Genomic DNA, 15,362 nt, shown 5'->3' with positions numbered 1-15,362 from the left:
TCATATATTTATATTGGATTGCTTATCTTCTTTGTGAACGTAGGTCGATAGATCGAACCACGTTAAATCTATGTGTTTTTTGGTATATTTCTCATTGTCTTCTTACTCGTGGTCTTTAAAGGTTGCATTGCTAGCTTTCGTATTACACTTGCTGATTTATGGTCCTAACAAGTGGTATCAAAGCCAGATTCAATGATGGAGTCAAGTTTTGTGGTTCGATACACGATGATTGAACCATGTTAGAAAGAGGTGTGCATCTTGGCGGATGTAGATTTAGCCGCAACCTTTTTTATAGTAGTGAAGATTTTTGTTGGAGAAATTATTTTAGAGAGGTTCTCTGTGTTGAGACATAAATTTTTCAAAAGGGATTATTGAGAGAAGAAGCAAGTTGTTGAAGATTAAGAGAAGAAGGTGGACAAATTTATTTTGCTAGAAATTCAGGCCCAGGGGGATATTTGTTGGGTTTTATTTGCCCTGGTTTCTTACCATAAATAGGTTTTCCTTTTAGGAAAATGTTTTGGATTGACTAATCATTTTTCTGGTAGGAAAAGGTTTAGAACTCTACAAATAGAGTCATGTTCATTCTAACTTAATCAGCATTCACAATGTAGTCTAAAAGGTTTTTAGAGTTTTTGGTTAGGGGGAGAAATTGTGGATCAAAAGTTTGATACATTATCCTTTCTGTGAATCTCCCATGTATTCTGTGTGAATTTGATTGAGGTTGTTTCCCTCTATATTTTGTACTCTCATATTTATAATGGATTGCTCATCTCCTTTGTGAACGTAGGTCAATTGACCGAACCACGTTAAATCTATGTACTTTTTGGTATATTTCTCGTTGTCTTCTTACTCGTAGTCTTTCGAGATTTGGATTGCTAGCTTCTATGTTACACCTGCTTATTTACGGTCCTAACAAGTGGTATCAGAGCCAGATTCAATGATGGAATCAAGTTTTGTGGTTCGATAAACGATGATTGAACCATGTTAGAAAGAGGTGTTTATTTTGGCGGGTGTAGATTTAGCCGCAACCTTTTTGATAGTAGTAAAGATTTTTGTTGGAGAAATTATTTTAGAGAGATTCATTGTGTTGAGACATAAATTTTGCAAAAGAGATTATTGAGAGGAGAAGCAAGTTGTTGAAGATTAAGTGAAGAAGGTGGACAAATTTATTTTGCTAGAAATTCAGGCCCAGGGGATATTTGTTGGATTTTATTTTCCCTGGTTTGTTACCATAAATAGGTTTTCCTTTTAGGAAAAGGTTTTGGATTGACTAATCTTTTTTCTGGTAGGAAAAGGTTTAGAACTCTATAAATAGAGACATGTTCATTCTAACTTAATCAACATTCACAATGTAGTCTTAAAGGTTTTGAGAGTTTTTGGTTAGGGGGAGAAATTGTGGGTCACAAGCTTGATACGTTATCCTTTCTATGAATCTCCCATGTATTCTGTGTGAATTTGGTTGAGGTTGTTTCCCTCTATATTTTGTACTCTCATATTTATAGTGGATTGCTCATTTCCTTTGTGGACGTATGTCAATTGACCGAACCACGTTAAATCTATATACTTTTTGGTATATTTCTCGTTGTCTTCTTACTCGTAGTCTTTCGAGGTTTGCATTGCTAGCTTCCGCGTTACATCTGCTTATTTACGATCCTAACATCAAGAAGTATGAATATGATATGATTGTGCATGTTTCTGTTGAAGTTTACTTAGCATCGAGTGGACTTCGGGATGGAGGTACATCCGTTAATAAAGACAAAGTTCTTTAGTAGAAATCCCTTTGTTCCATAACTACATGCCCGTGTAGGACTTAGTCTTAATTGTCACTAGCTAGTGGATCTATGTCTTAAGAATATGGTTTACCTTGACAAGTTAAACACTCTTTTTTCTATATGAGAACAATACACTAAACTCAATGTCATACTCATAGCTCACATGGTTTATGTTGCTTAACGATATCTCCCACAACAGTTTATGATTTCTTCAATATATTTTGTATTAATTATTATAGTTTAAACAAAAGTAAACTATAAATTATTACTTGATGGCTGGGTGGGAGAAACAGGCAATGGGGTTTGGTTTTCTAGTTGTTTTGGTTCGCCGGTCTGGTGGTGTTTTATGGGCAGTATCTAGAAAGGGTATTTCAGTGATTTAGTGATGGGATTTTGGGGTTGTTTAAACTTGTACTGGTTCGTTAGATCTTGGAGCTCCTCGTAATGGGAGAGATAAGGGGAAGAAGAAGACGAGCAGTTGGACTGCCGCATTGGGGTGTTGAAATCTAGGAGAAGGGGTCGCATGGGTGATTGTTGTTGAGTTGTTGGTCTCTTGGGGGTTGTTAGTGAGGTTTGTCGGGTGGTTATAGCTCGTGGATGGAGCTATGGGCAGTGGCGGTTCTATAGCTTAGTAAAAAAAAAGCAACTGGTTTAGGCCTCAAAATTTGAGAGGCCTCATTTAAAAAGAAAAAATCATTAGTTATACATAATTTTTTTAAAAAATATCCAGTGTTATTTGTAAAAAATTTATAAAAAAGCAAAGAAGTAAAAGAAACTTGACAAGTTATAAGTACTCCGTCTCAAGAAAAATTAAATAATTATCTATAATAAACTTCATAAAAAATATACATTCGAATTTAAGATCTCTATTCAAATTTAACTTTCGGTGGCCGATTTGTTATAGTCAGGGGTCTATTGGTCGTTGTTTATTTGGATCCGTCAATTTGGCAGTGAACACACCAGAGAAGATAATGACAAAAGATATTATCCATTGTGATAAAATCATTTTTTCTACAAAAGCGTTAGTTATCAAAATCATGTGCTCAAAATCTTTGGCAAATTAAATATCTACGTGTACAATTAACTATTTGTATTTCAATCTATTTCTTGAACAAATATGACGAATATAACAAAAAAGGCATATAAAAATGCAATTTAAAAGTATTATTTAACGAAGGTGAAACAACAGTTTGTTTATATGCAACAAATTGTGTCAAAAATAACTTAATGAAAATTAATCAATAAAAATTCTAATCTTTTAAACAATATAAGAATGATTATCGATCATTCAAATTAAAATTCCATAACATATAATTTTTAATTATTTAACAAATACAATACTTAAAAATGTAATTTTTAAAATATCAAATCAAAATTGAATATGAACAATGATCTTTCCCTATAAATTGAATAGAAACGTCAAGGACATGAAGCAAGTGATCACAACTATCCATAGTTGTCATTCCAATGCTTTCCTTTTTCTTTTCTTTTTTTAATGTGCAAGCCTGGATCTTAAAAATAACGGGGTTCGACAGAGTTCATTTCCAAACAAAGTAATTATTTCATACCTAATTTCTAAAACAAAACCTAGATATTTTTGTGTTGCAAAAGATATTTTTTGACTTTTCTTTTAAATCTATGATGGATCAGTTTATCTAGATCTAGACCATTTACAAGTTACACCTTTAATTTATCCATTAAACCAACATTTAATTGGAAAGCACTTCCCAACTTTAGCAAATTAATTTGCAATCAGTAATAAATATTTGTAACATAAATTATATCGGTTATAAGTTACCTTTTTCGATTTATTCATTCAGTTCTAAACATATTAAGCATTAGAAATTGCACACTATTTCGTTTGAGTTATAATCATATATGAAATTTAAACATAAATTTATTTTTAAAAGCTATAATCTAAATTCAGTCAAAAAAAATTTGGTACTTACACACTATTTCATTAATATTAAAGTATGAACATTAAAGTTAATCTCTTTATAATAGTTTTCTTTAAAAAAAGTGACTTTCTTTAGTATTAATTACTTCAAATGGTAGGGACACATAAGTTGGACAAACAGAATAATTTTAATTATGATATGATTTTTATCATATCTTTCTTTTCTATTATTTCAAACCAACTACCTCAAACGAATGCATATTTAAGGCTTGACGAAATGCAAAGATATAATTGTTAATTTGATTCTTTTTTCCACGTTTTCCTCTTCTCTCTAGTTTGGGAAAAGTCAGCTAATTTAATATCCTCTTATGCTGTTAAATTAGAATGCGAAGCAATTGAGGAAGTTGTTTTTAACTAAACGGTAGGATTTTGTTATAAGTTTTGAATATGATTTTTTTTTAATAGAGAGTGATTATCACTATATAACCTTATGTGATACGAATTTAAATTAATCAAATTTTGATACAGATATAAAATATTATATCTCAAATATTAATTAAAATAGTTGAAGGCTTCTTTACGAAGTACGTATAATAATTCGTAATGAATTTTATATACCTAAGTAATATCTCTGAGCTAATATTTTCCAATTAAGTATAAAGGTGGTTGTGTCGATTCTAAAGAACTTTAAAAAGATGAACGATTTTGCAAATATCGAAATTAGGCGGATTGGTTACGTGCCAACCTTGTCCTTTCAATAAAGAATTTATTAAATATAAATATCTCTGAAAAAAATTATTTTATAAAAGGCACAAATATTATGTGGCTGACAAGTAAGAAAATCTAGTAATCTTGCAACAAAAGGGACATCAGTTGAAGTAAAATTTTCTTTTGATGGTAATGAGTTAATTAATACTTCATCCATCTATTTTTTGTGATATTTTTTTGATTTTGAAATTCAAACAAGTCTAATTTTGATCATAATTTTTTTTAAATTTTTTAAACATTTTGAATTATCGATTGTTTTTGACTTATAGTACTTTTTTTACCTAGTTTACAAATATATAAGTTTCATTTAAAAAATATTGAAGAATTAGTGCGCAAAGTCACAGTCAAATTTAAATTGTTTGACTCTAAAAAAATAAAAAGTGTCACACAAAAAATTGAAACAAAGAAAATATCATTGTATTCAAAGTCACTAAAGTATAGAGTGATATTTATATAAAGTGTTGATTATGAATATTCATATTTATTATTATCATTAAATATAATATAGTAGAAATCATTGTTTATCGTAGCCTAAGCCGACTCAAACACACAGAATGATGGAACGCTGTAACAAAATCGCTACGCTGTAACAAATTTGCAAAAATTATCTAAGAACAAAGGTGGCATGTACAAATCACGGTCATGGGAAATAAAATAGGATAAAACCTCATTTATCACATGTAATTAGTTGTGGTTTGAATATTTAGGTAGGCCATATTTTCTCTACAAGTTGTTTTACATCTTTTTAATTCCATTTTAAAATTAAAGTGTGAGAGTCGTGTTTAAAATGTCTAGTTTAATAAACTTCATACCATATTAAACTCCACAATTATATATCATTTAAATAATACTGTGAACTACTATATATTTCTCATGAACTACTAATACATTTCTCAAGTCCATTTTCTTCTCAATCAAAATAGAATAATTCTTAGCTTAATTTACTTTGTACATTAGTTTGAAGATTTATTAAGATGAGAAGAAAGTGTAATTTGGAGCTCAGACTTGTTCCTCCTGCCCCATACTTCGATTCCATGTAAGTACTCATTTTTTTCGAAAATATGTTATACTATGTAGATCAAGCTATGATCTCGACTCAATAAATTTAATGACCTAAATTAAATTTTTAATATAACCACCTCAAATTGTCGATAAATTTTATTTCTCCTTTAATTCGAACTATAGGGGAAATAAAGAAACCATAGATGAAGAGAAGGAACATCAGCAGCTAACTATATTTTATGATGGAAAAGTTGTGGTTTCTGATGCTAGCGAGGTCCAGGTATACGTATTTTGCACCTTTAATTTCCTCACTCTATTATTAATTCGAATGTCTGGTTTAATTCGGTAGAAATCGTTGTATCGTTTTGCTCTGTTTCAATTTGCTTGGGTTGATTTAGTGTAACAGTATTAAATTAACTAATATTTAGTACGAATTTGGATATATAATTTTTAATTTTAAGTAAAGTCTACATATTTAGAAACTACCTAACAAGTATATAAAGCTTGTTAGTGAAAAAATTTACTAGATTACAAAAAAATACAAGATTACAATTGAAAATAAAAAATGAAGAAAATAAATCTCTGCAAGGCTAAGGCACGGATATCTCGCTCTCTTTAAGGAGATTCAAGTCCACTGCAACAAATGTTTTTACTGGTCCAACAGTAGTCCTCTTTGACTTGTCCCCTCCAGGATACAACAACGTTCACAAATTATAACTCAACAACTCTGAACAAGAGTTGAGTCCAAAGTTCCACAAAAAAGAACACCTCCCTTCAACTAATAAGAACTCTCTTTTAAACTAACACTTTCACTCTATGTTCTTTCTCTTGTGTATTGTGTGTACCAAATCAAATGAAGACCACCACTATTTATACTACAAGAAGTCTTCCTAGCAATGAATAGGAAGATAATGATATAGTAAATAATAAAGATAATGATCTTTAGAGTTATATAGGTTACAAAGATAATGAAAGAGTAAAGAATGAAAAAAGGAAAAGAATAACAAATGCACCAACGTGTAAATGTTACATTTTGACCATTGCAACATTTATCAGAAAGTAAAGTGCATTATGCATATGGTCATTAAGTGACCATTCAGTAATAGGGCCAAATGCACAAATGCACAAATGCAATGCACTGCAACGGTCATAACCTCAATTTCATATAGCCTTTAACATAATAATATGAAACAATTTAATAATAAATAAATATTAAAATGCTCAAAAGATCAACAATTTCGCACTCATTTTAATATTAAACAAGAGACTATATCAGTTGAAGAAAGATTACTATGCATAATGAATGTGTGCTCTGCATTGAACCTCCACTTACTAAAACAATAACTTTTACTCCAGAGTCATAGTGGTCTCAGACTTGAACTGTGACTGCTTAAGGGAAATAAAATATCACTGCTCACACATAATAATCAAGGTGTTGACATGAGCTTTAAAGCCAGCACGTTATAGCCATGTGCTACCCGGTTTCGTGAGTGCATTTGAGAATAAGTCAATTCTCATAGGAGCGACCTACTTCTACACATTACATAGGTGAAATCTGTCGAGAGTGAACCTGTAAGTTTAACACTCCATCCATACGGGCTATAGATATTCATTAAGAGTTTTATCAACACAACTTTCACAAACTACAGGAAATAATGCACCCACATCATAGGGAGGGAATAAAAAGATAGTGCATTTTCACAACAAGCCATCATATGATTAAATTTTCCCTTTGAACCTGGTTATAGGATCTCTAGTCCCCTGATTGGATTTCCTCATATATGACTCAAGAATTTCTAGGCTTCAATCTCATCCCCCTCGATGTGCTCCAAATCTTTTCTCTTGTTAAGGCCTTCGTAAGAGGATCTGCAAGATTATCACAAGATTTGACGTAATCAACATTAATGGTACCATTTGTCAAATATGATCTTACATTACTGTGTTTCCTCCTTATAGGTCTGGATTTACCATTGTAATAATGATTTTGAACTCGATCAATTGCAGCGGTGCTATCACAATGAATTAAAATAGGAGGAATTGATTTTTCAAAATAAGGAATTTGAAACAACAAATCTCTTAACCAATTCGTTTCCTCACTAGCTGAAGCTAAAACAATTAGTTCAGCCTCCATGGTAGAGTTAGCAATTATAGTTTTCTTTTTCGATCTCCAACAAACAGCACCACCACAAAAAGTAAAGATATAACCAGTGGTAGAACAGAAATCACCTGACAAAGTGTTTTAATCTGCATCACAAAAGCTTTCAAGTACAGTAGAATATTTTTTATAGAACAAACAACAATTTTTTGTTCCAATTAAATATGCCATAACTCTTGTTATAGCATGCCAATGTTCGTTACATGGCTTGCTTGTAAACCTGCCAAGTACTCCTACTGCATATGCAATATCAGGCCTAATGCAATCAGTCACATATCTCAAACTTCCGATTATACTAGCATATTCCTTTTGATTTATTACATCATTTTCACTTTCAATAGAAAATAAGTGAACACTTGAATCAAAAGGAGTAGCAACATGCTTGCAATCATGAAAGTTATAATTTTTTCAAAATTTTCTCAACATAATGTGACTGGTCAAGGAAAATCCCCTCACATGTTCTTGTTATTTTTATTCCATGAATAAAATTTGTCTTACCAAGATCTTTCATATCAAAATGGCTTCTAAGAACATTTTTAGTTTCATCAATAACATTCATGTTAGAGACAACGATCAACAAATCATCAACATATAGGCAAATAATCGATCACATGTGAATTATTCCAAGACTTGTAATATATGCACTTATCACACATTTATTTTAAAATCATTTTCAATCATGCAGGAATCAAACTTTTCATGTCCATTTCTTTGGTGCATGTTTCAAGACATATAGGAATTTAGTAAGTTTACATACTTTGCTTTCTTGGCCTGCTTCAACAAAACAGTAGGGTTGGTCCATATAAATTTCTTCATTTAGGTCTCCATATAGAAAAACAGTTTTTACATCCATTTGATGAATTTGGAAATAAAAAATTGTAGCAATAGCAACTAAAAGTCAAATGGATGTTATTCTTGTAATCGGAGAAAAAATATCAAAAAATTCTAGGCCTTCTAGTTGTTTAAAATCTTTTGCAACTAGTCTAGCCTTATATTTATCAATAGATCCATACAATTTCAACTTTTTTCGTAAGACCCATTTACAACCAATTATTTTACAACCCGGTGATAAATCAACTAACTTCCAAGTTTTATTAGAAATTAGAGATTCCATTTCATCATTTACAGTCTCTTTCCAAAAAATAAAATCATGTGAAGATAATGCTTCTTTCAAAGTTAGAGGATTATCTTCAACATTAAACACATAAAAATCTGGACCAAAATCTTTTTCTACTCTAGCTCTTTTACTTCTTCTTAACTCAAAATCATTAACTTCTTTATTTTTCAAAGTAGAAGTAGAAGAACTAGGTAGTGACAAAATATTTTGTTCAATTCTTTGACCCCCACTATTTTTAGTATCAAAAGAAAATTTATTTTCATGAAAATAGCATAACCTGATTCTATCACAATAGTATCTTCAAGATTAAAAAATCTATAGGCTATACTATTTGAAGCATAACCAACAAAAGCACAAGTAGTAACTTTCTTACTCAACTTTGTAATCTTAGGATCCATTAGCCTCACAAAGGTTAGACAACCCCAAACTCTTAAATATCCCAAACTTGGTTTGTAACATTTTCACAATTCAAAAGGTGTCAATTTTGACTTTTTTTGAGGCACACGATTCAACACATAACAAGCAGTTAAGATAGCTTCACCCCATAAATTTAAAGGTGCATATGACTCAATAAGCATGACATTAGTCAATTCAACCAAAGTTCTGTTTTTCCTTTATGCTGCTCCATTAGATGAAGAGAGTAAGGAAGAGTAGTTTCATGAATTATTCTCAATGATCTAACAAAAGAATTAAACTCATTTGATTCATATTCACGACCTCTATCACTTATAAAATATTTTTCCTTCCAAACTAATTTTCATGTTCATGGAGATAAGTTTTAAAATTTTCAAAAGCATCACTTTTATTTTTCATCAAGTAAAACATATGTAAACTTAGAAAAATCATCAATGAAAGTGATAAAATATCTATTACCTCCACGAGTTAGAATTCCACCAAGTTCAAAAATATCAGTATGAACTAATTCTAATAAATCAGTTTTTCTTTCAACTTGAAAATGAGGCATTTTAGTGATTTTGACTTTACTACAAGCCTCACACTTTTCAAAATTATTTTTAACCATTGGGATTAATCCTAAACCACTCATGATTCCAACATAACGATCATTAATATGACACAAACGAGCATGCCAAAAATTAGTAGAAGAAAGCATATAAACAGAAGTAGAAGTTTTATTCATTTCAACGTTCAACTTAAAAATCCATCACATGGATACCCCTTCCCCACAAAATACCTTTCTTAACTATTACATTTTGATCAGATTTAATAATTTGTTTAAAGCCTGCTTTATAAAGTACATCTTCCAATGTTAATATCCTTCCAGAAGTAAAACACAATTCAACATCTCCCTTTCCAAGCACTTGAGTAGTGTGAGCATCACCAAACATGATGGTTTTGGGCTCCTCAAAATGAGTATATTTTTTAAACCAGTCTTTGTCATAACAGACATGACAGTTTGCACGAGAATCAGTCCACCATCCATCAACATTCTTAACCATGTTTATGTTAGTAATCACCGCCACAAAAGGTTCTTCGGTAACGTTTGCCTGAGGGTTAGGACCACCTTTTTTGGAATCTGTAAAATCGAGCAATATGCTCATTCTTGCCACAAACAAAGCATGGTATTTTTTCTTGAACTTGTTTATTTTGTACTTGGAGATTTTCATCATTATTTTTCTTGGGAGGTCTACTATTATTTTTCTTGATTTTTTTCTTCTTAGGTTTTAAAAAAATATTTTTGTGAGATTCAGGAGTAACATTATTCGAAGTAATTAAATTTACTTTCGATGTAATGTTGTTCTCTTCTGTTTGTAAAAGTGCATCTTGGCCCCTTGCTTCTTTTTCTATGCGGATTTTCATTATCAAGGTTTCAAGAGAGGTTTCCTTTTGTTTGTGGCGCATAGTTTTTTGAAATTTCTTCCAAGAATGTGGAAGTTTATCCACTATGTCATAAACAATAAGGTTATCTCTAATTTTAACCTCTTCGGACATAAGCTCTCCAACAATCATGATGAAGTCTTGAGTTTGATCTACCATTGATTTGTTTTCCACCATTTTAAAACGAAAAAATCTACTAGCTGCATATTTTTGCCCCAGCCTCTTCGGTATCATACTTACTCTACAATTTCTTCCAATTTTTTTTTTGCACTAGAGTAAGTTCTATCATAATAATCATAAAAATTATCAGATAGACAATTAAGAAGATAATACCGACATTTATAGGAACCACCATCGTACGATGAGAAATAGTTTCATCATCATTCATAGTGGTAATGTCTTCTTTATTTGGATTCTTCTCGGTTAATACATAAGAAACATTGAGAAAACATAAGTAGAAAAGTATTTTACCCTTCCATCTCTTGAAATGTTAACATTGAACCGAAATGGCTTGTTAAGATCTCCCATCTTGACATCCGCGATTTTTCAATCGTAGCCATCTTGAATCTCCTTAAAATTGTTAGTGAAAAAGCTTACTAGATAATAAAAAATTGCAAGTTTACAATTGAAAAAAAAAATAAAGAAATAAATCTCTTCAAGGCTGAGGCGCAGACATCTCGCTCTCTTTAAGGAGATTCAAGCCCACTGCAGCAAATGTTTTTACCGGTCCAGCAGTAGTCCTCTTTGACTTTTCCCCTCCAGGATACAACCTTCACAAATTATAACTCAACAACTCTGGACAAGAGTTGAGTCCAAAACTCTACAAAAAAAAACACCTCCCTTAAATTCAAATATAATTTAAGTTTATTTTTGAAGTTTATGTTTATTTTAAATCTTAATATGTCTTTTTCATTATACTTAAAACCAAATATATTCTTTATCACGCTAATATCTGAGTCCCAATCTTAGAATAAACACACGAAAGGTTAGAATTAATTTTGAAATCCCAAATTATTTTCGGCCTGTCAACACCCAAAACAATCCAGTAAAATATTTCTAGCCCAAAATCAATGTATAAGTCAAACAAAAGTAAATGAATTGTTTGTTAAAAAAATTGACAACTTATTAGCTGCACGTAGTAAATGAAAACTCGTTTTTATAATTATTGTTCTCATTTTTTTCGCCAACCAAAAATTCAAAATATCAAAAAGAAAAAATTGCAAAATTTTAAAAAATAGTTAACTTTGTGTGTTTGATTCTGAAGTTTTTGAAAGTTGAATTAATGCGGTTCTTCAAATTCTATTGGTTTGACAGATATAAATTTTGACATTTAGGGTGTGTTTGGTACCAAGGAAAATGCTTTTTATGAAAATGATTTTCTGAAAAACAAGTAGATATTTAATTTATCTTTTCATATTTGTTTGGTGAGTAGAGAATATTTTTCGAAAAAATATTTTAGTGTGTAGTTGAATGAAAAATATTTTTGAGAAATATATTTTATTTTTTACAAGAGTAGGAAACAATTTGTTTTTTTTGGGGGGGGTGGGGGGGTGGGGCTGTAGGGGGCTAGTTGGGTGGGGGAAGGGGTTGAGGTAGGGCTGAAAAAAAATGAAATTTTGAAGTCGAAAATATTTTCTAAAAAATAATTTTAAATTTTTTTGGAGGTAGGGGAGTAGGTTGGGACTGGTAGGGTGGGTGGGGGCTGGTAGGGTGGTGTGGGTAGAGGGAGGTTGGAAGAGAGTTTTCGAAAATGTTTTTCTTAACTTTTGAAGGGACGTCATTTTCTTAAATTTGAGGAAAATGAGTTGATATGGAAAACATTTTTTAAAATATTTAATTCAACCAAACATGAGAAAATTGGAAAGACACCCTTAATTTTTGTTTTTGAAGCTTTACTTTTATCATCTTCACATCGCTTTTCTTTTTCTTTTTCTTTTTTTAAAGAATCTTAAAAACTAATTTTAAATGAAAATAGAAATAGTTTTTTCGATGTTGGGAGAAATCTAAAAATTTCTGCTCCTTAAATCCAGCAGAAGCAAAAAATTATTTTTTTAAGAATAAAATATCTCTTTGATATGTTCATATTTATCAATTTATCTCTTACTTATTAATTACTATATTTCATAAGTTTGTTTAAATTCCATTCAAGAATTTAGATTTTTTAGTTTATTTTTTAATATAATAAATATTTTATTTTATTTTATATTTATATATTATTATTTACACATATTTATATTATATATATTATATTTCATATTTTTATTTTATTATACGTTTTATCCTACAAAATTAGAAATAAATGTAACAACAAACTTTTGTAGGATTAAAAATATGAAGGACTATACTTATTTATTTTTGTGGTAAATTTTTCGTATGTAGTGATTTAATTTATTGAATGATTTTAAATTTATTTTACTTGAGATTTTTAGTTATATTTAAATCATGATGTTAAGATTATATTAAATTTAATTTATTCAATTTATTTATTTATGTACAACATTGATTGAAAATTTGAATATGTATATTTTAATTTAACTTAAATAAAATTTTAATTAAAATTTTTGTAGTAGATATTTAAAATAGTTTCTTTCTATAAAATAATCTTAATATTAATAACACATCAATACTTACCCTTTTTCATAATTTGACTCTCAAAAGAATTTTTTAAAATAAAGAATAGACAAACATAATTTGTTTATCAAAAATACTTTTTCAAATGAATATCCAACCACAAATTGTTTTCTTTCAAAACTTTTTTTTTGAAAAAGTCATTTTTAAAAATTAGTTCTAAAAACAAGTTTTTAGCAATAATATTAAACAGAGTAAGATTGAGTTATGAATTATTTTGGGTGTTAGCTGGGATAAAAATAATTATTTTGGGTGTTAGCTGGGATAAAAATAATTTGGGTCCTTCAAATTAACTCTATCCCTCCATTTATATATCTTAAGAATGGGATCTATTCTACCACTAGATATACAAGTGTTAATAAGCACACAACTGAGGGTCAAATATCTGCTTTAACCATGTGTTTATTTTCATATTCAGTTGTTTGATTTATTAGTTTAGGCTTGACATTTATAGTGCAAAGTCTGGAGTTAAAACCTTGCCGACATCATTTTTTTATTTTTGTTTTAATTTTAGCTTATTTAGTGATTTGAGATTTTCAACATTTCGTATTACGTAAATATATTTCTTATTTATATTTTAATTATTCTATCTTTATTTTACATAATTATTTTTTTTTAAAATTTTTAATTTCATCGAAAATATTTTGTCCACTAATTTCGAGAATAATTTAGTCATTGTAGATTTAGTGTGACTACTTGTAATAGTATGTCACATATATTATGTGAATATATATATATATATATATATTGGGTCCGGACTTCCCGAGCTTTTATACCTAGTAAAGTATAAGAGACATATTTAGTCTAAATTAACACATGAAAATAAATTTGGACAGAAATATATAATTAAGGTATATTAAGTTTTTGTTCTGATAGTAGATAGATATATATGGCTTCTCCAACTTTTCTATGTTACTAATGAGTACTTTTATTATGATTCTAAATTTATTTGTTTTTATTTTTCGATAATATAGGCTAAAGCTATAATACATCTTGCAAGTAGGGAAATGAAGGAGAACACAAAAACACCATCGACACTTTCGGAGCCACCATCATCATTATCACAATTTGAAACTGAGGTTTCTATGAAAAAATCTCTACAAAGATTTTTGCAGAAGAGAAAAAGTAGAACTCAAGCAATTTCCCCGTGTCATCAACTACAGTAATAACATATCCAGTGAAATCTCATAAGAAGGATTTGAGGAGAATACAATGTATTCCAAACTTTATCACTACTCTATGTAGATAGAGAAACTGCTTACACGAGACTTATCCATCTCTCTCCCCCCTCCCCCCTAAGTTTGTGTTATACTATACCTCCGTCCATTTTATAATGGTCATGCTGCGCTTTTAATTGAAAGTCAATTTGACTAATTTTCAAAGTTAAATTAAATTACTTTAATTGATATTTTAAATAAAAAATTCAGATATTCAAAAACTATACGAAAAACACTATAAATTACAATTTTTTTGCATATCAATGTGATGAAAAAATACATTATAAAATGTTAGTCAAAGTTCTTATAGTTTGACTATAAAAAGGAAAATCGTGACAATTAAAAGTAGACGAAGATAGTAAAGAAAAAGAATTTGCATGTCATTACCGATGAAATGATCAGAGTTATGTAAATTCATATTTTGTATAGAATTTTTGGTGGTTTAATTTATGTAATACATTTCATTTGTTGAGGATTAAATTGACTTATTATGAATGTTATATTAGATTATTTGAACTCAATTATTTAAAATTTAGAAAATTATTAAAATAAACTATACAAAAATTAAAGTATTGTATGTTATGGTACTTTTCATAGTAATATAACAACGTATTTTGGTAGCCATACTGTAACAATCTCCCGGTGCTCAACATTCATCTTAAAAGCACCACTCTAAACTATGTCCCACATATAGTCAAACTCGGGGGTATTTAGTGCATATGTGTGACTGGTGTTAGCGCCATAGAGAAACCGACTGATGGTGGCATGTAAAATTTCCACTGGACAACCTTTAACCATGGTGGAAGTTAGAGGGTCCTGTCCTGTGGGCTTGGCCTTCTTGGGAATCATTCCTCGAAGAGTGGCAATAGAGGAAACATAAAACTCTTGCACAATCTCCTCACTGTATGTTCCGGGTTCTTAAGCCATCTAGTCGCACTTGTGGAGTTTGAACAACTGGTCTACCTCGGTA

The 15,362-nt window shown here is 30.0% G+C and overlaps 1 protein-coding gene across 1 annotated transcript; it reads left to right on the top strand.

The window, feature by feature from the left end:
- Positions 1-5,286: 5,286 nt before the first annotated feature.
- On the top strand, positions 5,287-14,909 carry LOC101255016 (protein TIFY 5A-like). The gene is made up of 3 exons (XM_010326543.4): positions 5,287-5,473; positions 5,623-5,719; positions 14,150-14,909. The coding sequence occupies exons 1-3, from the start codon at positions 5,412-5,414 to the stop codon at positions 14,339-14,341; spliced, it is 351 nt and encodes a 116-aa protein (XP_010324845.1). The 5' UTR covers positions 5,287-5,411; the 3' UTR covers positions 14,342-14,909.
- The last annotated feature ends 453 nt before the right edge of the window (positions 14,910-15,362 follow it).

This window comes from Solanum lycopersicum, chromosome 8 (assembly GCF_036512215.1).
Source record: "Solanum lycopersicum chromosome 8, SLM_r2.1".
NCBI classification, from domain to species: Eukaryota; Viridiplantae; Streptophyta; class Magnoliopsida; order Solanales; family Solanaceae; genus Solanum; species Solanum lycopersicum.
This window is presented reverse-complemented; position numbering and strand designations above follow the sequence as displayed.

What these genes read in the sequence shown, in the direction of transcription:
- LOC101255016 (XM_010326543.4), top strand. Translation starts at nt 5,412, where the DNA reads ATGAGAAGAAAGTGTAATTTGGAGCTCAGACTTGTTCCTCCTGCCCCA. An exon ending in GCCCCATACTTCGATTCCAT is followed by an intron (nt 5,474 to 5,622) that starts GTAAGTACTCAT and finishes TTCGAACTATAG; the next exon opens with GGGAAATAAAGAAACCATAG. An exon ending in CTGATGCTAGCGAGGTCCAG is followed by an intron (nt 5,720 to 14,149) that starts GTATACGTATTT and finishes TCGATAATATAG; the next exon opens with GCTAAAGCTATAATACATCT.